General features: G+C 38.3%; 1 protein-coding gene across 1 annotated transcript; it reads right to left on the bottom strand.

The window, feature by feature from the left end:
- ccm2l (CCM2 like scaffold protein) lies at nt 1-25,428 on the bottom strand. Its single transcript, XM_022677327.2, has 10 exons — nt 25,132-25,428; nt 20,892-21,059; nt 18,779-18,862; nt 18,435-18,618; nt 14,820-15,448; nt 12,686-12,815; nt 11,102-11,165; nt 9,433-9,592; nt 7,324-7,462; nt 1-2,905 (listed from the first exon to the last, which is right to left on the bottom strand). Exons 1-10 carry the CDS (start codon nt 25,159-25,161, stop codon nt 2,625-2,627), a joined length of 1,869 nt encoding a protein of 622 aa, XP_022533048.1. The 5' UTR covers nt 25,162-25,428; the 3' UTR covers nt 1-2,624.
- Between the last annotated feature and the right edge of the window lie 898 nt (nt 25,429-26,326).

A 26,326-nucleotide genomic window follows, 5' to 3' on the forward strand; every position in this document is an offset into this window, starting at 1 on the left:
AAAAAGTAACATTTATTGACATATATTGCCTGGACAGGCAACCCACAAATACTGTGTTCCACCAGTGCTGGCTCTAGTGATATGATACAAATAGTTTCTCTTCAAAAAAGAGACAATACAGCAAATCTCAGTGTATTTCACCAAGATTCATACACATACATATATCATAGTCATTGTCATAATCGAACAGGGTAACTGTATATGAGTCAGTGTTTAGGAATAGGTTTGAAATGTATTTCCAGGGTGAGAAGAGCTATAATAATAACACTCCCCCTCCCCCTGAAAAAATCCCACACAGGCTGATTACATAAGTCATGATTAGCCTCCCAGATCTAGGTGCCCTTTGATAACCCTCAGGGTCTGTGCGCATGGTACCCATCAGCCCTGGCGTGGACTGGAGGCGGTCAGCGTACTGTGGCGAGGTTATGATGGCACCCAGAATGTCAGCAGCTCAGCAGTGCTGGGCTTTTCATCCTTTTTTTCTGTCTTTTTTCCTCTGTGGACTGGAGCGCTGCGCAGGCAGAGTCAGCCAGCCCCAGGGTCTTACAGATTAGTGTGCAGTAAGCAGAAACAACCCCTCTCTCTCTTTCTCTCTCTCTCTCTCTCTCAGTTTTTTGATGTATGTGAATCCCTTCATCAAAGAACGTTTTGTGCCGTACGTTCCGTCCTGTTCTGCACTGAGTCACTCCCTGTCCCTCATCCTCTCGGTTCTTTAACGTATGCCTGTGCTGTATCATTGCCTCTGCAATGCAATCCTGTGCTGATGCAGGATATATTTATTATTCCTATTTATTTTATTCCTGGACAAATAATGCACACTAAGAATCAGGCTAATTCAAAGCATTACATTTCTTAGGGTGTTTGTATTTAGTGTAAGTCTGTTTGTTGGTCTGTTGGTCAGTCTGTATTAATACAGCATATTTTGTCCCCTCTGCACTGCAGATCCTGCTTGAAATTTGACTTTAACCCAAACAAATGTGTTATTATTTAGGCAATACCATTATAAATAACTCCGTAATTGCTACAGATTATTCTACAGCTAACATGAATACCATATTTTTCGCACTATAAAGCGCACCATATCAATAAACGTCTATTTTCTGGTCTAATTTCATACATAAAACACATTAGATTATAAACCGCATTTTACAAGATACTATAAGGAACTTCTAATGCAGCAGGTCTCACTGCTGGGTGGTGGTGGGGAGGTAGCTAGCTATGTTAAGTAAAGCTAAGCTAAGTAAACAAAACTGTATTAAAAAATAGACCTAGAACTTTAAAAAATGAGCGCTGGAAGTTAATCTACACAGATTTCTCTCCTGAAAACTGTTTATTAAGGTGAGTAAAACGCTTTCTTTTGTTTACAGTAAGCTTAGGTTTCTGAATTTCTCCAGCAATAGAGTGGAGCATTAGCACTAGCATTAGCGGCTAACCGCTCCAGCAGTGCTAGCCGGGTCTAGGAGCTGATAATACTCACCTCTGAACAGTGAAAGAGCTAGCGCTTAGCGGGTAATGCTAATAATTGCTCAAGTATCGGGCCTGGAGAACTACAAACTGAAACTCTTGTATAACGCTGTACTTCAGCAGAGTGGCTTTACTGCTCCTTACAATCTGACTAGTAAAATTTATACATAAAACACACCGGATTAAAAGCACACTGCCGATTTTTGGGAAAATTAACAGATTTTAGATGTCTTAGAGTGTGAAAAATACAGTAATTTAGTGGCTACTATGAATAAATTAGCAGCTATTTTAATGGTTTAGTTACTGTTATGATTAAAGAAGACGTTACCATATACCATTATTCTGTGGTCACTGTGAATATTGCTTAATTATCCAGTAGTTACTATAAATGTTTAGTAGCTGCTTAGAATTATTCAGTAGCTATTAAGGATGTTTTAGTAGCTAATACATGGAGTTTAACGTATTTAGAACCTATTATAAATAATTCAGCAACTACTATGGATTGCATATTAGGAAATATTCAGTAGTGATTATTAATTACTTAGTAGCTACCCTTAATTATCTAGCAGCTACTATTGGTTATTCAGTAGATACTATATATAATTCAGCAGCTACTATAAATTATTTAGTAGAAATTATGGATTCAGTAGCCCTATAAATTATTCAGTAGCCAGTATTTATTTTTTAATAGATACTATTGATTATTTATTACCTGTTGTGACTTTATTTATGAGTATTTAAAATGCATTATTTAGTAACTGCTATGAACAATCCAGCATCATAAATGCATTATTTAGTAATTAATAGGAACAATTCAGTATCTAAGAGGCATTATTCAGTAACTGCTATGAATGATCTATTATGAATTTTAGAAAATGCCATGAAAATATAGTAACTATAGTTACTAATAACATACTAATATTGTAATATCCACTTTGAATTACTATCTACTGCAAATTATTCTTTGGAACATGTGAGAATGAGGTGAGTGCAAATCTGAAACCACCTTTGGAGTTTGTTTGAATGTAGGTTGTGATATTATTAAATTAAATTAAATTATTATGAATTTTTTTAATGGATGAGTTGTTTTCCTTTGATAATCTATCTCTGTCTCAGCCTCTCCCGCTTCTCCCTCTCTTTTTCTTTCATCCCATCATCTCTCAGAGATAGTAGTCCTCCTCCTCGATGTCTCCATCCCCTTCCTCAAAGCCCAGTGCCTCGATGTCGTGCGTGATGTCAGTGATTCTGCGGTTGAAGTCGTGTGAGCCGCACGGCAGGGAGCAGCTGTCGTAACCCCGCACGGCTGTAGCTGACGTGTTGCTCATGCTGCGCTTGATCCTTCCGAAACTGTCCGTCAGGATGCCGCCCTCTCGGATGCCGATCCCCTCTAGAAATGTCTCGAAGGTCCCCACGTCCTGATCAGGGATAAAGGGCCTCATACCTGATGATGTAAAGAGATAAGAAAGAGAGAGATCCAGGGTTAGGGTTATTGGTATGCTTTGGTAATAAGGCTTTCTGTTAACGTGACAGATAATACCACGATTCTCTGGCTGCTCTGGAATTGATGTCATTAGGGGTGGATTAGAGCTGGAGAGGGGATCGCTGTGATGAAAATGAGCATTTCTCTGTTTGGAGAGAAAGGGAGCAATCTGCAATGTGCTTGGAGATTAAAACAGATTAGTTGTTGACAGCAGGGCTTCAGTTATACACAAACAGGCCAATACACATATACTGATCGAGTCTCTTGTTTCTACACACATTTTTACACACATACTCATGTTTTTAGCTCCACACAGCAGTGCTGCTGGAGTTTTTAAATACTTGTCTTACATCATTGTCCACTCTAATAGATCCTTCTACCTAGCTGCTCTACCTTGTGGATGTCAGTCAGAAACAGAAGCTCTGAATATGTTGCTGCCAGTGATGGGAATAACGGCGTTGAAATAAACAGCGTTACTAACGCCATTACTTTTTTCAGTAACGAGTAATCTAACTAATTACTTTGACTGTCTCTATAACACTGTTACCATTTCCGACACCCCGATACTGCATGTTACCTTAGCCGCTCAATTAACTTTTTTTTTAATTTTCGCACATACAGACAAAGGCGCAAGTGTGTGTGTGCGTTGTTTTTTGTGAGTCACAAGGGAGGGGAGAATGAGGTAACCGCCTAAGCAATGATTGTTGTCTTTGCTGTCGTGCACTCTATCCATCCGGCTTATGAAACATGCTCTGAGAAGGTGGGGGCCAGGGGGTGGGGGTTTAGGGGGCGGGTAACACAAAAGTAACGCAATAGTTACTTTTACTGGTAACTAGTTACTTTTATAGTGGAGTAACTCAGTTAGTAACTCAGTTACTTTTTGGAGAAGTAACTAGTAACTATAACTAATTACTTTTTCAAAGTAACGTGCCCAACACTGATTGCTGCACAGTTTGTCTTGGTCATCCTCTAGTTCTTCATCAGTGCACACAGGACATACTGCTGGTGGACTATTCTCAGTTTAGCAGTGACACTGCTCTGTCAGATCTACAATGTTCTCCCCTTTCTCCACCTTCTCCTGCCTTCCCTGTAGCCAAACCTTCCCCCGACCCCTCTTGTTCCCTGGGTGTGCTGATGAATTACATATCAAAGAAAAATATACCACCTTCCAAAACACAGATAAAGAAATATAATATTAAAATAAAAATTGTATAAGTAGAGCAGTACTTTCCTAAATATAGCAATTAAAGCAGAATATGAAAATGCAATTCCACTAAATAGCTTGTGCCTGTTAAGTGCTTCAGAGCAACATACATTCCTTATACACCACCACCATGTCAGTGTGCTGGACTGAGAATGACCCATCATCTAAATCTCAAACAGCTGCTCTGTGGTGGTCCTGTGGGGTCCTGGCCATTACAGTTTTTTTCCATTTGCTAAAACACAGTTTTGTAAACTATGCTGGTTTTTATTAAAATACATTATACAATTCACAAAACCACACACCCAAACTGCGAATTACCTCATATATTATGCAAAATGAAGCGCTCCCACCAAGCTACAAATAGCATTAACAAAATCAAACTTTTTGATTTTTTTTTTTTTTAACCAAATAACTTTAAACACTTGATTCATATAACCAGATTTCTGTCCAACCAACTAACACACTGTTGGAAATAATGAAAAAAAAACCACTCCCATCTTCAGTAAGCTTTGCTCTTATACTGAAATAGTTTAAATTGTAGAAAAACCTTCACATTGGTCACATGCACAGAAATATTTGCAGATACACACATGCACATGCTGCTGTAATTTTATATATTTTTCAATTTTATAATTTTATATAAGGCAGTGCAACATATTTACAGATATATTTAAAGTCTAAATGAGGTGTCTTGCATTGTCAGCCCATGGTTGATGACATGATCAGCTAAAGTTGCTCTGATTTTATTTTAAAGTTGTTGTCTTCTTTGGCCATGAACTCCTCTGCCAGCTGTCCCTCTTCCTCTCCTCCTCACTCTCACCCTCCCTCTTCCTTTCTCTGCATTGTTTTCCGCTGTTATTGTAAAAAAGGTCATCAGTGGTCTAATTATAGTGCTTAATTCCTGATTGAAGTGATAACTATTAACCACTGAGGTTGTTGGTCAGGTGGTACATACAGTATGTTGGCCAGTTATCTCAAATTGAGTCATTTTGAATGGGAGTGTTTTGATATGGAAACATGTGACTTATATATTTATATTAGATTGTTGTATGCAATGCAAAGAACTGTGTTCAGTGCAGTTAAAAGGGCTGTTTTGAATGGCAAAATGTGTGTTAAGCAGACAATGTGTTTAGAGTGTTGGAGACTTGGTAGAAGAGGTTATGCTCTTTGTGTGTCAGTTTAAATCATTGCTATGCATTTTATTTTAGTGTGTTAGCAACTGGAAAAAAACTGGAAAAAATAATAACAATATATGCAGAGAAATAAATAAAGGACTACAAAGTGCTCCTATTCTTAGTGTTTGAAGGATAATCTGTGTCTTTTGCACAGTAATTATACATATAATATATTCAGATGGAAATGGTGCACACACAAACAACCTTGTGTTCTTCAGAGTGTTCCAGTTGGAACACACCACAAGTGTGTAAATGATTCTGAAGGGGTTTTACTGCAGTATATTCACTGCTTCATTTCCCTAGTCATCACTCTAAAAGCCTGATACACATAATAGGATGTAACTGTAACGATACGCTGTGCAGAGAAAGAGTGCTGACACATCCCATCGTTCCGGGTTACGCTTGATGGCGATGCGAGTAGACAGAGGTAAAGGCAGTGCTGTCAGCGTGTTATATAACTGTGTCACTATAGTGCACACTCTTGGCAGTTGCAGTATAGCCTTACTACCTTCTACTAGAGAATAACAGCAGTGGTCTGAAACATACCTCTGAACTCCTTCCAAAGCTTGGGTTTGAAATCCAAGAGAATTATACAGCTTTACTGTATTACTGCTGTATTATGATGGTATTATGTTCTGTTTTGCTACAGTTTCTGAACATAATCTGAACAGATAATAGTAATATGGCTACAGAAAGAGATGCACCAGCATTAGAATTCTTTGCCAAAACTAAGTAAATTGGCTGAATCTTGAATACCAAACAAGTAGAAGGTTAAAGTTACTATTAAAGCTGACGGGTACTGCAGATAGATAGTAGGTGTTTCTGATAAAGTGGCCAGTCAGTAGAAGTACAATGTAGGTGTTTCTTAAGTGGTTAATAAGGAAGTAAAATATATATGTTTCTAATAAAGTGCCACGTGCAAGGAAGCACATAGCCTGTAGCAAGGGAGAGAAACTATGAATTCAGATGTTTCTTATAAAGAGGCCAGTAAGTGACTGTACAAGTTTGGTGTTTCTAATAAAGTGTCCAGTTAGTGAGATTAGAAGGTAAGTGTTTCTAATAAAGTGTCCAGTTAGTGAAAGCAGAAGTTAAGTGTTTCTAATAAAGTGTCCAGTTAGTGAAAGTAGAAGTTGTGTTTCTAATAAAATGGCAAGGGAGTGAATATATGGCAGGTGTTTCTAATAAACAGGCCAGTAAGTGACTGTACAAGGTAAGTGTTTCTATTAAAGTGGCCAGTTAGTGGTGTTATATGGCAGATGTTTCTAATAAAGAGGCCAGTTAGTAAAGCAGAAGGTTAGTGTTTCTAATAAAATGGCCAGTATTAAAGTGACCAGCTAGTAGAGGTAGAATATTGGGATTTATAATAAAGAGAACAGTGAGTAGAAGTTTAAGGTAACTGTTTCTAAAAAAGTGGCAAGGGAGATTTTTAAATATATTACAGGTTTTTAATAAAGTGACCAATGAGTAGATAGTGGTGGGTTCTATTAAAAGTGGCCATTGGCCAGTGAGTAGAAGCATGTATAAGTATTAGGTAACTGGTTTCAAAACATTGTCACCAAATAAAAGTACAAGATATGTACTTTCAATGAAGTAGATGTGTATTATATAGTTATATATCAACACTTTTAGTCTAATACACAATCCATAAAACTGCAGGAACTGAGGAATGAAGCACTCTTCACACCCGGACACTTCTACACTAGAACCAGGCAGGTGCACATAAATATTCAACAGTTTGCATGTGATCAAACCATACTAATAAGCTAACTTGAGGTACATTTTAATCCTCTTCTTGAACAGAATGTCAAGTGTGAAGGCTCGTGAATATTCAGGAGTTCACTGAATGTGCTGGAAAACGGCACATTAGAGACATATCTGACAGAAAGGTAAAAGGAATATGGGGAGATGTAGAGATGAAAAGGATGAAGATTAATGTGAAAGGTCTGCGGTGACCGGTGGCTGCTGAATTCATGAATATTCATCATGGAGGGTGCGCTCACCTAGCAGAAGGAACTTGCGCGAGTCTCCGTAGAGCTGCAGAAGGTCTGAGCAGAACTGATGTATGGGAGCACCTACGCGGTACTCCCTCAGCAACAGGGCGAACTGCTGGATCTCCTGAGGCATCAGCTTACTCCGCAACTGTGGAGAAACAGGGGCATAACATGCAGGCATGAGGGACAGAGTGGCATGGTGTTGACAGAGGTGTTGATTTAGTGAGAAAATTTGAGCATCCATTCACGGTACCACACTGGAATTCACTAAGCTCCTGAGAGTGACCCATCCTTTCATTAATATTTGTAGAAGCAGTCTGCAATCAGAGGTGCTGGTTTTATACACCTGTGCACATGGAAGTGATTGGAACCTGAGTTCAGTGATTTGGACAAATTCACCTGTCACACTTCTAAGCCTTCTCGTCACTGCTGAAACCGAGACTTAGTCCAGTGTTAAGCTGAGCTAAAGAGCTAAATGTGCTGTTGCCATGTGGGTCAGCCAGACCTGACTGTACCTTTACCAGTTTTCTCCAGTTTCCAAGAGTGTTTTGAAGGTGTAGCACACTGTACTCACAGCTTTCTGACTTCACTTATAATTTCTCTAAAGAAAAGACGTTTAATACTATTAATAGTTACCAGGGGCGTCGCCTGGCCTGGGGGTCTGGGGCTTCCGGGGCTTTAGCCCCGAATAATTTTCCAGTAGCCCCGAATTGTTTCGCTCAGCTCAGCTGTATTATTAATAAGGAGACAGGTCCCTGTCCACTGTGTGTGAATGGGAAATCTTTTAACACCAATGATGGAACCGGTTCAAGTATAAAGTTACGTCTTTCAAGAGAAACAGCCAATCAGCTTGCTGGGTTTGAGGAGCACCTCACTGGAGAGTATATTTTAGTTCTTACAGTGGGTTGCAGTGCTGATGTTAAAACATATATGGATATACGGAGATTTTTCTAAAAGAAAGGTAATGGAGCTCCATTACTGTGATGTTTCTGATAGCTGGTTAAAAATACTCATCTCTGAATCAAAACACAGATAAAACTCACTGTGTGCTAAATTACAGACTGTGGCAGTCAGTTGGCTTAACTTTAGAATTAGCTAGCTTAGATAGATAGCCAAGGTTAGAGAAAAAAATGATATATGTGTAAATTGCCCTAATGTGCCTGATCAGCCAATAACTATTTCGTTTTCACATACTGTAAACAATAATCAACGCTATAATTAGCTAGAAGCTGGATTAGAAGTTGTGGATAGCCAGAATTTATATATATATATATATATATATATATATATACATATATATATATATATATATACATATATATATATATATATACATATATATATATACATATATAAATATTTTTTTTTTACACACTTAAGTGTGTAAATGCTGCAGTTAAGAGTACAGTAACACGATCTGTTCCAGCACTGCTTTACTACATTTTGTACCATTTCCAGTTACTGACTGCATCTAAAGAGCTTAAATGGCGAAAATTATATTTTACAAAAAACATATTTTACAGACTATATGGCGCACCTTATTATAAAAAAATTCAGAGTCAAATGAGTGCTACCATTTACAGTACGCTTAGATTTCCAATATTTTGGCACAGTTAGCACTAGTAAACGCCCCCCGACAGTGCTAGACCGAGGAACCCTGTGTGCTCCAATAAGACAGGGTGCTATCAGCTAGCGGTTCGTCCCACATAGCTTGTTTTAAAACAGTAAACATGCAGGCTACAGCTAGTGCTGCGGTTAGCAGTTAATGCTAATATTGCTTCAGCCTCTGTGCTGGAGGAAAACGTCACTGAAACTCCTTTATAATGCTGTACTTCAGCTGAGTGACTTTACTGCTCCTTAATACCTGACCTAAATGATTTTATAAGTGCACCTTATAGTGGGAAATTATGGTATTTATATTTTACTGTAATTGTTAGTACTTGTAGTCTAGGGGAAAACGCAGAGTAAGAATTTTATAGTACAGTGCAACTTCTTGTATCTTGAATTTTGAATATGACAATGGACTATAGACCCACATTAATGGATTTATAGGTAAATAATATCTTCTGTGTGTGTTTGTGTGTGTTTGACTCTTAAGTGCGTGTATTTTTTCCTCACCGTAATCATGTACTCCTGCATGAGCTGTAGACTAGCACTGCTGGGCTCCGAGTCGCTGTGTATGGAGGCCAGACTGCGATGGGAGTCCTGATAGGAGAGGGAGGAGCTCTCGCTGTAGTTCTCGCTGTAGTAGGACTCGAAGGCGTCCTGAGAGCCATCGCTGGTGGAAAAACAGAGCACACACACAGCACACACTGCTAGCAAAGCTGAAATAATATCAAGGGATCTTATCAGGCTCTGACCTATACACGAGGGTGCCATTAGAAATCTGAGGACAACCTGTTTGCATAAACAAACCTAGCATGTTTGTCCATTCCAGCGTTTCACACATACGCACTATTGTCTTACTTCAGGAAGGTTATCCGTTTTCCATTACTGCAGCTATACAGTGCTCTGTCCATGCAGAAACCCAACCCTGAGCTTAAAGAGGCCTTAGAATGGAAGCCTTGTAGCCTTGTACCATTTCACACCAGATTTCTCCTTTAAGTTTAACAGCATAGCATGCCAGAATAACACCTTGCATGTTCATATTTCTATGAAGAGTTGGTTTAGAATTTGTGAATATAGAGGAACATACAGCTCTATAAACAATTGAGAGAACACTTCAGTTTTTCTGATTTTGCTATTTATAGGTATATATTTAAATAAAATGAATTGTATTGTTTTATTCTATAAACTACAGACATTTCTCCCAAATTTCACTTTTAAAAAATGATGAGTTTCTTTGATTTAACCAAAAAAAAAAAAAAAAACTCTGGAATATAATCAACAGCAAGATGGAGGATCACAAGCCATCAAACCAAACTGAACTGTTTAAGTCTTTAAAATAAGAGTACCTTTATAAAGGGTTTATAATTGGTTTACAATTAGTTTATTAATGGTTACTAATTAGGTTGTAAACGCCTTAAAAATCATTAATAATCAGTTATAACACATACGTAAAAAGGGCAACAATATAGATGGCTGTGGGTTCACTATTTGGCAAACAACAGGTCATTGTTGCCCTTTCTACGTATGTGTTATAACTCATCATTAATGATTTTTAAGGCATTTACAACCTAATTAGTAACCATTAATAAACTAATTGTAAACCAATTATAAACCCTTTATAAAGGTAGTCTTATTTTAAAGTGGTACTGAATTTTTGTACCTGGAGTGGCATGAAGTTATCCAAAAACAGTGTGTAAGACTGGTGGAGGAGAACATGCCAAGATGCATGAAAAATGTGACTAAAAAACAATAAAAAACAGATATTGATTTCTGAACTCTTAAAACTTTATGAATATGAACTTAAAGCTCTGCATCTTTTTTGTTATTTCAGCCATTTCTCATTTTCTGCACCTAATAGAATTTGGGATACATGTTGACCATTGTTTATAGAATAAAACAACAATGTTCATTTTATTCAAACATATACCTATAAATAGCAAAATCTGAGAAACTGATTCAGAAACTGAAGTGGTTTCTTAATTTATTTCCAGAGCTGTAGGTCCTAAACATTGAATTTGTATATTTTTAATCAATTTCCTAATTGAGCCAGCCCTAGACTGCCTCAAACCAGACATTTCTTGTTTCCTACATTTGGCAGCAATAAACAGTGTAAAAGCACACGCATCCACGCTAATCAGATCAGCCAGCCAACCCCGCTCTAAATACGCTCTTCACTCACTATGAGCTGCAGCCGCTGAAGTCCGTATCATATCCATATGTCATATCTGTCAGGCAGCTGTCACCTAGAGAACACAATGAGAGGAGCGATCAGTAAGATTGAAACCCTGCACATTAAATATGATGCAATTATGTCTGCCTTCCCCTTCAATCTCAACTAATTACATGCTTGTGGGCCCACGATGCAGAGATAACTAATGACAGCACCCTTTCAGGCCTAATTATAGAAGGTGTTGAGACAATGTAGAGGAGGTGGGATGTGTTAGATTATGGGGTGTTAATGACAGTTTTGCGTTTGTTTCCATTTAGAGGCTTAAATTCACAAAAATGTCTTTGTAAAGGGAGGATTGTATTGATTGTACACACTGCACACTTCAATACAATATTGATTTGCTAGATTGTTAAAAAAATAACAATGGAAATGTAGGAGCAATTTAAAAAAGTAATTTCAGTTTTTCACATTGACAATAAAGTCTCATTGAAAAATGTGAAAGAAAAAGCCATTTTATGCTTGTGTGTCAAAACAACACTTACACCACTGTAAGCATTTATTACTGTTCTTTTCGCACTGTAAGGCGCACCTAAAATCCTTTAATTTTCCCAAAAATCATCAGTGTACCTTAGAATCTTGCGCACCTTATGTATGAATTCTACCAGTCAGGTTGTAAGGAGAAGTAAAGCCACTTCACTGAAGTACAGCGTTATACAGGAGTTTCAGTTTAGTTCTCCAACAGTATTAGCATTAGCCGCATTTGGCCGTCCAGAGGTGAGTATTATTGGCCTGTACCTAGCACTGCTGTAGCAGCATTAGCATTACTCACTAACCTTGCTAAGCACTAGCTCTCTGGCTGTTCAGAGGTGAGTCTTATCGGCCTGTAACCTGCTGTTAATCCCGGCTAGCACTGCTGTAGGAAAAAACTTTGTAGCCAACAAATTTTGTAGTGTGAAATGTATAAACACAGATTTGACAGAAATATGTTACTTCTTAAGAGCACTGTCCTTACGTTTTACCAAAGTTACATAGTCCTTAGTAGCAGCAATAGAGATATTGTTTCCTTTTAAAGTAAAATACTAAAAACTGCTGCTTCTGATTACAATACAAGTTTGTAGTGCAAACAGAACAGCAATCTGAACACTTTCAAAGTCATGCAGCATGTACATACTGTACGTGTGTTTATTTATGGAACGGTAGCGCACATGCATATGGCGCACCTATAGAAAGGTACAGGTATAGAAAGGGACTTTGATGATTGACTGTTGTCTAGGTTCATTTCAGTCAGTGGCGAACCTGTTTTCCACCACCAAAATAGCAACACGCCAGAAATTTCTCAGTGTATTTGTACATGCTATTTTAACGACACGTGCGCAAAGCATGAAAATAGACTGTTGGGCCCAAATGTGGTTTAGATGTGGTTAGTTTTGCAAAAATCGGATTTTGTGTGTTTTTTGGCTGTCCACACTATCTAGATTTAGGCTTTCAGTCTGAACATGCAGTACAGCTGACTTCTGCTTTGGATCTACAGCAGTGCTGTGCATGTACTGGAAGTTCATTTCAGGTCAAACAAGCTGCAGCACTGTCACTCACTCCTCTGCAGCCAGTAGCGATCAGGCATGGTGTAGTGATACCCCGCTCTGTCCACACACTCGATAGTCTGGTGTCCGTAGATGATTTGAAACATCTGACAGATGAGGGCGCAGTACTCTTCTGCAGCATCCTTTGTGTTTGTAGGTATGAGAAAAAGAGATTAGAAATTCAGTAGAAGACCTAAATAAAATGCATGCTAAAACACACACACACACACACACACACAAACACACACAGGGATTGTGCACACATTTACAGTCAGACTGAGATCTAGGGCAACAGCACATAACTATTACTATTTCCATTTCTATCATTCCACTGCCTACTCTCTCTCTCTCTCTCTCTCTCTCTCTCTCTCTCTGAATATCTCTCGCTCATACACTCAGATCCCTGACACAGCAGAGCGTTACGTAAGCCTCAGTATTACATCACAGCGGGAGTCCGCTCTCAGTGTGGTGTTTACATCACTGCTGTCACAACTCCACTCATCACTGCAGTCACTGCAGAGGAAAAGGAAGTAGAGTGTGTATAAGAGAGCGAGAGAGAGAAAGAGAGAGAGAGAGAGAAAGATTCAGATTGAAAGAGAGAGCTGCAAACTTCACTTTCACTCTACTGTCAATGTAAGAGGCACATTTAGGAATTCATCTATAATTTTACTCTATATTTGCCTTCACTCTTCTCTTCAAACTTGTTAATTGGTACATTAACTATCTAATTATACTTTAATCTAATTATACCTATAGCTGACCATTTTAATGTTTAAGCAATTATTAATCCCATTCAACTCAACTGTCTGTCCATCCTCCATCCATCTATCCCTCAATTATTCCATTCATTCATCTGTCTGTCCATTCATCCAGTCATTAGTTTATCCTGCTGTCTATCTGTCTGAATATCATAAATCTTAATCTTTAAGTCTATGGGCTGCTTGCCAATCTAAGATGCATCCATCCAGCCATCCATGCATCCATCCATACATCCATCCATCCACCCATCCTTCTCTGGGTACAAACCATCTAATTATACTTTAAGCCAGCCATTTGTATGTTTATCATTCATCCATCCAGTCATTCAATAATGTATGTCTATCCATCCATCCATCTATGCATCCATCCATCCATTAATCCACCCATCCATCCATCTCGCCATTACAACCAACCTCTATATGCGTCTGTCCATCTTTCTTTCTTTGCATTTATTTGTTTGTCTTTTTATCTATTCAACCACCCACCCACCTATCCATTCATCCATCCATCCATCCATCCAACTTTCTCTGGGTACACATCATCTAATTATACTTTGAGACAGCCATTTGTATGTTTATCATTCATACATGGTTCTGATTCTGGTTCTGACATCCAGTCATTTATAGATTCAAATGTCTACATTTCCATTCCTCCATCCATCCATCATCCATCCATCCATCCATTCGTCCATCCATTCGTCCATCCATCCATCTTGCCGTTAAAATGTATGTTACTCAACTGTCAGTCCATCATCATCCGTCCATCTAAAATCCATCCATCCATCCAGTCATTTAACAGTCTGTCTATTTTCATCAACTGTCTATTCACCCTTCCTTCCAACCACCCATCTAGCTATTTAATTTTCTATTGTACTTAACTGCTTGTCCATCATGCATCCATTCATCTGCCTATTCATCCATTAATTTATTTGAGTCTTCCATTTACTCAATTGTCTATCCATCCATCCAACCATTTATTTAATTCTCTCTCTTTATCTACTCATCTATAGTCTTCATTTATAGATCTCATTTATCCAACTTCTCTTTTCATTTATCTATTCATCATCTCTCTGTCTATTTATTCCTCTGTAGATCTGTCTACGTATACATTTGTCTATCCACCTAACCAACCAACAAACCAACCAACCAGTCTCTTTTTGAATCCATCTATCTTCCTTTCTTTGTATTTATCTATTTGTCTCTTTTCCCATTCAATAACCAACCCATCCATCCATGCATTTATTCAACCATCCATCCATTAATCCATCCAACCATCTTTGATTCTGCCCAATTATCTAACTTATTGATTCATGACTTGATTCATGACTTGATTCATCCATCCATCCAGTCATCCTTCCATCATATTTCAGCTCTTCTGTTTTCTCTCACCCTGTTCTCCACAGCCAGTATGACCAGGTTGCAGTAAGCATCAGGGCATGGGATGGGTTCCAGTGGGTTGTGGTTTCTCCTCTCCCAGCTGCCACAAGACTTGCCCCTTTCCCAGCTCCCCATGCAGGCGTGCCTGCGTTCCCAGCTTCCCCCCTGCCCATGTTTCCTTTCCCAGCTACCCCCAGGTTTGCCTCCAGGCCCGTGCCTCTTCTCCCAACTTCCCCCAACTCCTCCTCCTGCTGGACCACGCCTCTCCCAGCTTCCCCCCACAATCCTTCTCTCCCAGCTTCCACTCATGGGTCTCTTCTCCCAGCTTCCTCCGCATGGCTTCCGGGTTTGGCGTCTCTCCCAGCTGCCCCCAACTTGCTTCCGTTCCAGACTACCACCACCACCACCACCACCACTGTTGCCCCCACCTCCTACAGTTCCTGCTCCACTTGTGTTGGTGCCACTCTGTTTGGACTCATGGCGAGAGGATTTCCAGTCCACGCCACAGATGGTGTGCCGCCTCTCCATAGTGCCCCCTGCAGGCCGGGGGTCAGCATTGCTTACAGTCTGCCTGCGGGTCTCAAGACCTGTAGGTCTTTTCTCAAGAGAACCGCTGGCAAGAACAGTGTCAACATTCAGACCTGGGAAATGAGAAAGAATGAGAAATTCATACAGATTAAATTAGATTGAAAAAGGGCCCAGTAGCACATACATTTATCAGTCTACTCATGCTTTAGTAGAGTTCAGTAACACTGAGATTAATGACTGATCATCAGTACAGTGATTTATCAGTCTACTCATGCTTTAATAGAGTTCAGTAACACTGACATATATAACTGATCATCAGTACAGTGATTTATCAGTCTACTCATGCTTTAGTAGAGCTCAGTAAAACTGAGATAAATAACTAATCAGCACAGTGATTTATCAGTCTACTCATGCTTTAGCAGAGCTCAGTAACACTGAAGTAAATAACTGATCAACACAGTGATTTATCAATCTACTCATGCTTTAGTAGAGCTCAGTAAAACTGAGATAAATAACTAATCAGCACAATGATTTATCAGTCTACTCGTGCTTTAGTAAAGCTCAGTAATTCTGATATAAATTACTTATTAGCACAGTGATTAAATAAAGTCCCAATCTTAACAGCAATGTTAATATACAGTACCACTCAAAAGTCTGGACACCCAAAAATGTGTTCGGGAGGTGCTGGACCACAGTTTCTGTTTTTCCTTCATGCTGTGAAGCTCCAGATAAACCCAAATCACCATCTCAGTTGGGTTTAGGTTAGAAAAAAAACACTTTTTTGTTTACTATGTACTTCCATATGTGTCCATTAATAGTTTTGATGTTTTTAATATTAATCTTCAATGTAGAAAATACATTAAATAAGGAAATACATTGAAAAAATACATTGAAAGAGAAGGTGTGTATCAACCTAGTAGGGACTGGTACTGTACTGTACGTTGAAATCCTCATTTAAACCAATATCATGAGTGTGTTTGCTTTTTTAAATGCTATATTCTGAACGTTTAGCATTTAAAAAAGCAAACACACTCATTATATTGGTTTAAATGACAAGCATATTCTTATTTTCTGCATTCTAAATATGTATTCTCAAAACTTATAAGCTGGGGAGATTGAGAGGTATGGAGCTAAATTAGTGCCAAAACTACGCAAATAAAGAAAACGTATTCTGTAAATATGATACTACTTGCAAACAAACACAACGCGTTTTACAAATACAAAACTCGACTCTCTAACACACACGGTGTGTTTTACAAACACAAAACCTGATGGTTGTAAATATATATGTAAACTTCAAATAAATACACAGCTGTTTTCTAATACATTGCTCTTTACCAACAAATATAACACGTTTTACAAATGCAAAAAGTAATAAATAAAACAAGTAAAACATTATTTTCAAACATTACCGTGTCATGACTCACGAACACGCACAGCCCATTTGTAAATCACGTGACTTTTGGCACAGTTTTAGCAGAGTCGCAAACTCGTGTTGAGATTTTCTCACAAATACACCCAACCCTCGTACAAATGCATCGCCCCAGAACAGCAGGTGGCGCTGTGGGACACTTTACGAGAGGTGGCTGCACAGCAAAGCAAGCTCTCCTATCCAGCGCTCCACAGAGCATTAATTTACACTGATTAAGGTGTTTAATACACCTTTAATAATCACAACTCTACCATTTTATACCCGATTTACACACGGTTTGGTTTGTTACAAACAGCAGAGATGTAATTATGATATAGGACGCTGTTACACATCACAAATATGAGCTTTCATGCTGAAATACTTTGTATTATGCTCTTTAAAAAAGAAAGAAAAAATATTAATTGGTTTAAATTATATATATAGATAGATAGATAGATAGATAGATAGATAGATAGATAGATAGATAGATAGATAGATAGATAGAGCGAGCATAATACAAAGTATTTCAGCATATTGTCAGTAAATTTGCAGCATTTATTTGCAGAAAATGAGAAATGGCTGAAATAACAAAAAAGATGCAAAGCTATTAGACCTCAAATAATGCAAAGAATTGTAGATTAGTTTCCAGAGGTTTTCAATTTGGTAAAATAATTTTTTTTTTTTTTTTTTTTTTTTTTACCATTTTTAGGTGGTCTTTCCTTTTGTCCATATCTATCTATCTATCTATCTATCTATCTATCTATCTATCTATCTATCTATCTATCTATCTATCTATCTATCTATCTATCTATCTATATTACAATTTAAACATCAATTAATATTTTTTTCTTTCTTTTTTAAAGAGCATAATACAAAGTATTTCAGCATGAAAGCTCATATTTGTGATGTGTAACAGCGTCCTATATCATAATTACATCTCTGCTGTTTGTAACAAACCAAACCGTGTGTAAATCGGGTATAAAATGGTAGAGTTGTGATTATTAAAGGTGTATTAAACACCTTAATCAGTGTAAATTAATGCTCTGTGGAGCGCTGGATAGGAGAGCTTGCTTTGCTGTGCAGCCACCTCTCGTAAAGTGTCCCACAGCGCCACCTGCTGTTCTGGGGCGATGCATTTGTACGAGGGTTGGGTGTATTTGTGAGAAAATCTCAACACGAGTTTGCGACTCTGCTAAAACTGTGCCAAAAGTCACGTGATTTACAAATGGGCTGTGCGTGTTCGTGAGTCATGACACGGTAATGTTTGAAAATAATGTTTTACTTGTTTTATTTATTACTTTTTGCATTTGTAAAACGTGTTATATTTGTTGGTAAAGAGCAATGTATTAGAAAACAGCTGTGTATTTATTTGAAGTTTACATATATATTTACAACCATCAGGTTTTGTGTTTGTAAAACACACCGTGTGTGTTAGAGAGTCGAGTTTTGTATTTGTAAAACGCGTTGTGTTTGTTTGCAAGTAGTATCATATTTACAGAATACGTTTTCTTTATTTGCGTAGTTTTGGCACTAATTTAGCTCCATAGAGAGGACCCTAATTACTGTTTACCTATATATTATGAGATCAGAATTTGATTTATTTCACAAGATTTTGAAACAACAAAGAGAAAAGGGAGAAACAAACAGCCAAAACCAAAAATAAGAGTATAGAGCAAGTAACTGAGGACCTGTTTTAAGCACCAGAAGGTGCAGTGCATCATCTCTCAGGTAGGAGGCAGCAGCAATCTCATGTGTGGGGATGCGCAGCAGCAGCTTCTCGTTGTCTCTCCAGGTGAGCAACAGACAGCGTGCAGAGAGACTGAGGATGCAGTCCTGCTCCACACTTGTCTGCAGAGGCAGAACCTTCAACTTCTGCAAAAATAGAGAGAGAGAGAGAGACTAAGAGAGACAGAGAGATGCAAGCATTTGGCATTTCTGGGCCTAGAAGGTCTGTGATGGATTACAACTGTCACTTCAATACTGTCACTTCTCTCAGAGCTGGCAGCGAGTAGTGGAGGGAGGCTGTTCTTACCCTGGCAGTGTCGAGAAGCTGCAGCAGTTCATCCCTGCTGGAGGGGTTCAGGGAGCACGACACCCATGTCAGATGACCCAGGAACTGAAAGTTGTATTAAACTGAGTTATACACAGTGATTAGAACGCCTGAAACTTTTAATCACTCAAATTAATTTCTAGCTCTAGTTTCCATGACAGCAGGTCTGGACCAGAGTTTTCCCTAAGGTTTACATTGTGTACATTTGATCCGGTTAGTTGTGGTTTCACACTGCAGTTTATTAAGCGGACTAAAGAACTTCAGTACATCCTGTCATCAGCATCAGTTACGTCTGCGTGTGCTGCGCCTCGTGTACTTCATATTAATTGGTTTGTAGAATATTAGTGAGATCTTATGTATATATTATGTGAGATCAGTGATTTGGTTTTCCAGGTGTTGTGATGAATGTTATCTCTCTTTCAAAATTCAACTCCCCTTTGCGTACATGCTTTCGCCCTGCAGCAAAATCTCTGTAAAAGATTCTCCTCAGATTCTGTTACAGTAAATAAATGAATTCCCAGTCTAAGCTTTTGTGTCCATTCTGCTGTGTGACGTGACTGAACACCAAGAGGAGTCAGATTTCGGCACAACACCGGTTATTTTTTTCTCTGGTTGGTTTAAACACTGACTCAGCTTCCTGTGATTGGTCTGAAAGTCTGGACCATCTAGGAAAGTGCTTTGACACTGCAGATGAAACACACCATGGTTCAGTAGATCCGGACCAAAATCCACCTTTTCACAACAGCTTCTTTGCATGGGACCTAAACTTAAAATTCAGAAAGTCCAGACCAAATATCAGTAGCTATGCTAGCAGACCGGATTAGTCAGTGATGCTACATGATAGGGGTGTCACGATTCTCTAAATCCTCGATTCAATTTATTTTCTGATTTTAGGGTCACAATTCGATTCGATTCTCAATTTTCTTTTTTTTCTTCTTTTTTTTACAGCAGAGAGGCCTATGCCAGTTTTAGGTTAGTCTATGGTCAGTCATTGGTTTGATTCATCAAATTTACAATATCTTATTTTGAAAGGTGGGCTTGATATAAGTGATGCAAAGTGATACAAGTGATCTGTAATACACCACATTAGGCACTAATGGTCAAATTTAAATAATTTAATCAAGATATATATGTAATGCCATATAGTGGCTTTTTTGGTAGCAGCAGTGTGCACTATTAAATGTGCAACATAAAATAAATAATACAAAAATACAAGAACAGTCATGTACAAAATAATAGAACAATTAGAGCCTTAACAAACTCTATCCTACTATAACAGTTAAACATGAAAAATAAAACTCGGTCCCTGAGAATGACAAGTTTTTTTCTTTAACAAAGAAATATTATCAACTTTATCTGAGAGAAAGATGCTCCTTAAGGTACCAAAATTAAACATATTTGAGGCTAGACAAAACTACTGTTATTTAAAAAAAAAAAAAGTTTTTCTTTAAGAAGATGAAAACGTCCACATTGTCTGGAGAAAGGGCTGCTCTTTGAGCAGTCACAATGTCCGCGGGGTCGGCTACAGTGTGCTGCACCATTTGCGTAATGCATAAAGCATAATGCATAAAGCATAATTTTTTAAAAGACAAATTAATCATTTATTATAATTAGTTTAGGAATTATATACTTATTTATTTACCTATTGCAGTTCACACTGTGTGTATAGAAGTCACAGGTATTAAAGCATGACTGGCTAAAATACTGTTCACTGTTATGTGTGTGAACAAACATACAAATAATCACAATAGACAATATCACGAGTATTAAAAATTATCAAGGTCATGTTTATTTATTGTATGATAAATCGATGTTGCAATTATTGTGACAGGCCTAGTATCAGATACTATTTCTCCAGGTGCAGCTTTTTTTATTTGCTTTCTTTTCAGCCACTAGAACATAACTGAACACTTGAGGCAATTGCAGATAGCATCGGTTGCTAAACAGTGATTGAAGGGTGAAGAATTTTTGGGGAGTGACCTTTTGGGGTGACCTTTCTGTTTTTATAGTCTCGCCTGAATCAGCATGTATTATGTACATTATACATGAGCATAATTCAGCGCTCAGTGATGCACAGGGTGTGTTATCTGCTGACCTTGACCTCTTTCTCCACATAGTCGTAGATGAGGCGTTCAGGGTGGATGAGGAAGTCAGGTGGGAAGAGAGGCACCGTGTGGAGAGGCCTGCGATACACACTGCCTCTGTCTGCCTGCCTCCGGGCTGACTTGGGGAAGACCAGGCGCTTAATAGGTGAAACAAATCCCTGAAGAGATGTGAGGTGAAAGAGCAGGTGAATATTTGTGTGAACACAAAGAAAAGATTCTCTAAAAAAGTACAATTTTAAATATGAATTATTTATTAATTCATCGTCTTCCCTTGCAAAAGAAAAGTTCATTTAAGTATATATTTTTTAAAGGTATACTTAACATGGAAAAGTACATATTTTTAGCATAAAATTCATACATACTTAAATACAAACTTAGTGTACTATTTTGGAACCACTCACGACAACTTAAGTATATTTCAGTTGTAATTAAGCTATATTGAAATACAACATAAAAGCATTATATTGTGCTTTTGAGTGCTTTTTTAAACATAATTTTTAATACAATTGAAATATATTGTAAATGTACTACTTTGTGTATTGAAGCACACATTGTGTACACTTTAATGCAACTGAAAAACAGTAACACTAAAGTGCATTTTAAGCAGCATTTAATGCCACTACATATATTTTCTTTCAACATAACATATAAATTAAAGCATTTTGCTTAAAAATACATTTTATTAAAATGTATAAGAGAAAGTATATTTAATGTGTATTTTCATAACATATATTAAATTTCTCATTTTATGAAAATAAATGCTCTAAATGACAATATTTTTATTTGGAATTTGGGAGAAATGTAGTCCGTAGATTATAGAATAAAAAACAACAATGTTCATTTTACTCAAACATTCAGAGAAACTGATTCAGAAACTGAATTTTAGACCACAATAATTTATTGTCCCAACAGACAGTTCTGGTGGAAACAGGAGAGTTGAGGTGCACATTGAATTCTACCGAGATTTGGGCAGCCGTGGTTTTATGTAAATGTTTTTTTGGATACAATCCAGGTTAGCACCTGAACATCCCTTTCAGACAGCTTCCTCTTACAGCGTCCACAGTTAATCCTGTTGGATGTGGTTGGTGCTTCTTGGTGGTATGCTGACATTACCCTGGATACCGTGGCTCTTGATACATCACAAAGACTTGCTGTCTTGGTCACAGATGCGCCAGCAAGACGTGCAAGAACAATTTGTCCTCTTTTGAACAACCCTTTCCTTTAAAACCTGTGAAATCAGCTCTGGAAAAAGAGCCTATGCCTCTATGCTCTATAAGTCAGCTGAACTGACACTGATGTATTCATCGAGGAGGGGAAGCTGTGGTCATGTCATAAATACATCAAATAAATGGTAAACACATTCCCCGTCTGACCCTCCACTGATTCCACATTAGCTTCTCTTTAGCCCCAAGGACAGCCATTAGCTTTCGCTATTTAAAGAGCTACTCTCGCGCTCAGGTCCGCGTAATATTAAACATCAGCACAGTGCCTGCGGCTCCCACTGTGACATCATCAGAGAGACAGCTGTCAGAGTGCGGAGATGTCTCCTGCGGAGCGGCACAGATGAGATAACACATGCCCCATTAGCGACCTGCTGATTTACATGTTTGTGTGCGTATGGGAGAGCTTGCGTGAAGTGAGACGGAACGTGTAAATGTGTAAAATGTGTGAAAAAAAACAACACAATCCCTTTTCTGACATGTCTGTCAGCGAGGGCGTAGATGTGTTCTCACCGTTTATGTGTGAAGTGGTTAATGTGACCCATCAATCAAATAGACCGAGGTTTTTGGTGGGTAAATCAAACTGTGTGGGTTTGAATCAATCAATCAATCAATCAGTCAAAGGCTACATTCACATTACAAGCCACATTGCTCAAATCCGATTTTTTGCTCAGATTAGTTTTAGCTATCTTGACGGTTCACATTCACAAATGTCAGTGAGCTGTTTCTGTGTGTAATGTGAACGAATCTGAATCTGACCCTGAAACGTCTCTCATGCGCTCATTGATACGTGTATAAACGTAGCCTTCTTCACCAACAACAAAAAACAGCATATTTTAGAGAAGACTCGTAGCTTTATGAAGGGAAATGAATGCGTTAGCAGCTCATATGTGGAGCATCTTTTGCTCGAGTGGAGGAACAGCGAACAGCTGGTCTGAAGTACATGCTCAGGTCGAGGAGGTGAAAAAAAGGCCAGGTGGTTTGCTTTTGCTGTTTTTGCAGCTATAGCTGCACAGCTGCAACAAGAGGACAAGAGATGTGTGGGTATGAGAGAGAAGCAAGTAGCGCATGTGTAAAATCAAAAAGATGCATGAATTCCGTAAATTTGACCGTTCACATTTATGAATTGCATGTCCATGGATCGGATACGTTCCTGATTTAGGACCACTATATGAAAGTGACTCATATCTGATTTGAAAAAATCGAATTTGGCACATTTACACAGCCATGAAAAAATCAGATCTGAGCCACATTAAGGATAAAATCAGATCTGAGCCACATTAAGGAAAAAATCAGATCTGAGTCACTTCAGCCTGGTAATGTGAACGTTGCCCAATTTACTCATATTGACAGATAGATACTACTGATTAAAAATATTTCTGTAGACGTTAAAGTATCAACTCAAGCTTTTTACTCAAGTACAAGTGTAAGAGTACTTTTAAAACTACTTAACATACAAACGTAAATCATACAAAAAAAAAAATATCCCATTAAGTAACATAATAGTAGCGTTGGTTCAACTCAGCAGCACACATAGCACTTTTCCACGAAAAGAACTCTGGTTCTTGAACCAGTTCCATTCAGGTTTATAAGAATTGTGGTGCTTTTCAGCGAAAAAGACCCCGTTTCCACCAGTTTTGGTGGAAACGTCAAAATGTCACATCATACGTCATCAACAGAGGGTGTTGCACAGCTGTGGTAAACACAGTTCATGCTAAAGAATCTAGTATTCTTCAGTTCCCATTGAAAACAAATGTTCCTGGTTCCAGAACCTACTTTTATAAGTGGAAACGCAGCAAGTGGTCCAAATTAGGTTCACAAACCAGTATGGTGGTGGAAAAAAGGGCTAACAGAGCTGACCTTTGGTTCGGTAATTTGATGGAAATGTAAATTGTTCTATAATAAAACACTAGCTACACTTTTACTGGACAAACTGGGTATTCATTGGAAAAAATCTGCTTTACTTCTAAAGTCCTTTGGCCTGCACTGGACACTCAATGAAGGTGGTCTAAGACGCTTATTTTGGTGTTCCAAATAAGTAGGCAAGTCTAGCTCAGGTTTCTAGTTGCATATTTGGCAACATGGCAAACAATTGTAGCTTCATTTCTTTACACTGGTTTGATTTTACAAGAGTGAGTGAAACACTCCTCATAACGTTTATCATGAATGGGCTGACATCAGTTTAAAGCTCTTAGTTATCGTATAGGAACAGAAGGGATGACAGATTTAATCATTTTACAATGTTAATATGCTCCTGCAGAAAAATATATAGGTAAGTACAGAAATCAATATTTTGTGGAAAAACCCTGTTTTTTAATCACAGTTTTCATGCATTTTGGCATGTTCTCCTCCACAAGTCTTACACACTGCTTTTGGATAACTTTATGCCTTTACTCCTGGTGCAAAAATTCAAGCAGTTCAGCTTGGTTTGATGGCTTGTGATCATCCATCTTCCTCTTGATTATATTCCAGAGGTTTTCAATTTGGTAAAATCAAAGAAACTCATCATTTTAAGAGGTCTCTTAATTTTTTTTCAGAGCTGTATGTTCATGGTGGTAACTGACTGCTTGCTACAGATACAACGGAGAGGAAAAATACACATGAAAAATACCACAATTATCCTTTTGCGTGAAGACAAAATGCAGGATAACAACCACAAAATGCATGCCATGTTCATTCTAAAAAAAAAATAAACCCCTCAGAGTGACCCTGGTAGAAAAACACTCTAACAGAGACTGTCATTAAACCAGAGAATGTGATCTACTTACCTAAAAAACAACACAAACCAAAGTAAACCAAAGTAATAGCATCGACTGCGTAATGTGGAAGTATGTCATAAATCTAACCCCTTAATTAGACCTACAAACCTACACACATACTGTATGATGCGGAAATATTACCAGAGACATATTAACAAAACTGTTCATTATACTCTACTCTGATAAAGTTCCTCCAGCATAAATCTGAGCATCAAAATTCTAAGATTAAAACTTCTTAGAAAACCTCCTACCTTTTTGGCCTTCTTGGGTTCATAGTCCATGTCGTCTGATGCTGTGAGCGAGTGTGTTTGTATCTGTGGTGGTGTGAATGCATGGGAATGGGTGTGTGTGTGTGTGTGTGTGTGTGTGTGAACGTGTGTGTGTGTGGGCAGGACTGGCTTGATCTTCGTCTGTTAGCCCCCTGGAGTCGGGCAGGACGCCACAGCAAGTGCAGGAAATCAGCTTCCTGTTAGAGAGGAAACTCCACCAGAGAGTCCAATCTAAACTCTCCAGCAGCACCTCTGTGCTGAGCACTCACAACACACACACACACACACACACACACACACTACAAGTATGTAGATAGTCAGTGTAATCAGATTGCTCTTGATGAGTGTGTACACAGCATACAGAGGTTAAGCCTATTCCCACACTTTAAATAACTGACAACTCTTAAAAAAAAGGCCAGTGTTTAAAGGATGAACTACACCTACATGATACTTTTTTTATCTAATGTCTGAACCTATATAAGCACTTACAAAGGTTTATTTTAACATATGTACAATTATATATATTTACTATTATATTTTAATATTGAGAAAACAAGCTTGGAACTGACGCTTGTTGGCCATATACTAGTGTATATCATTGAAAAGTTGCTTTATGTCAGTAATTCAGTTTAAAATGTGAAACTCATATACTGTATTATATACAGGGGTTGGACACACTGAAACTGAAACACCTGGTTTTAGACCACAATAATGTATTGTCCCGACGGACAATTCTGGTGGAAACAGGAGAGTTGAGGTGCACACTGAATTTTGCCGTGATTTGGGCAGCCGTGGTTTTATGTTTTTTGGATACAATCCGGGTTAGCACCCGAACATCCCTTTCAGACAGCTTCCTCTTACAGCGTCCACAGTTAATCCTGTTGGATGTGGTTGGTGCTTCTTGGTGGTATGCTGACATTACCCTGGATACTGTGGCTCTTGATACATCACAAAGACTTGCTGTCTTGGTCACAGATGCGCCAGCAAGATGTGCACCAACAATTTGTCCTCTTTTGAACTCTGGTATGTCACCCATAATGTTGTGTGCCTTCACACTCTGCTCTTACTGGTGCAATAATGTGAAATTAATGAAGATTGACCATCAGGCTGGTCCTATTTAGCCATGAAACCTCCCACACTAAAATGACAGGTGTTTCAGTTTCATTGTCCAGCACCT

The sequence above is a fragment of the Astyanax mexicanus genome, chromosome 13 (genome assembly GCF_023375975.1).
Source record: "Astyanax mexicanus isolate ESR-SI-001 chromosome 13, AstMex3_surface, whole genome shotgun sequence".
NCBI classification, from domain to species: domain Eukaryota; kingdom Metazoa; phylum Chordata; class Actinopteri; order Characiformes; family Acestrorhamphidae; genus Astyanax; species Astyanax mexicanus.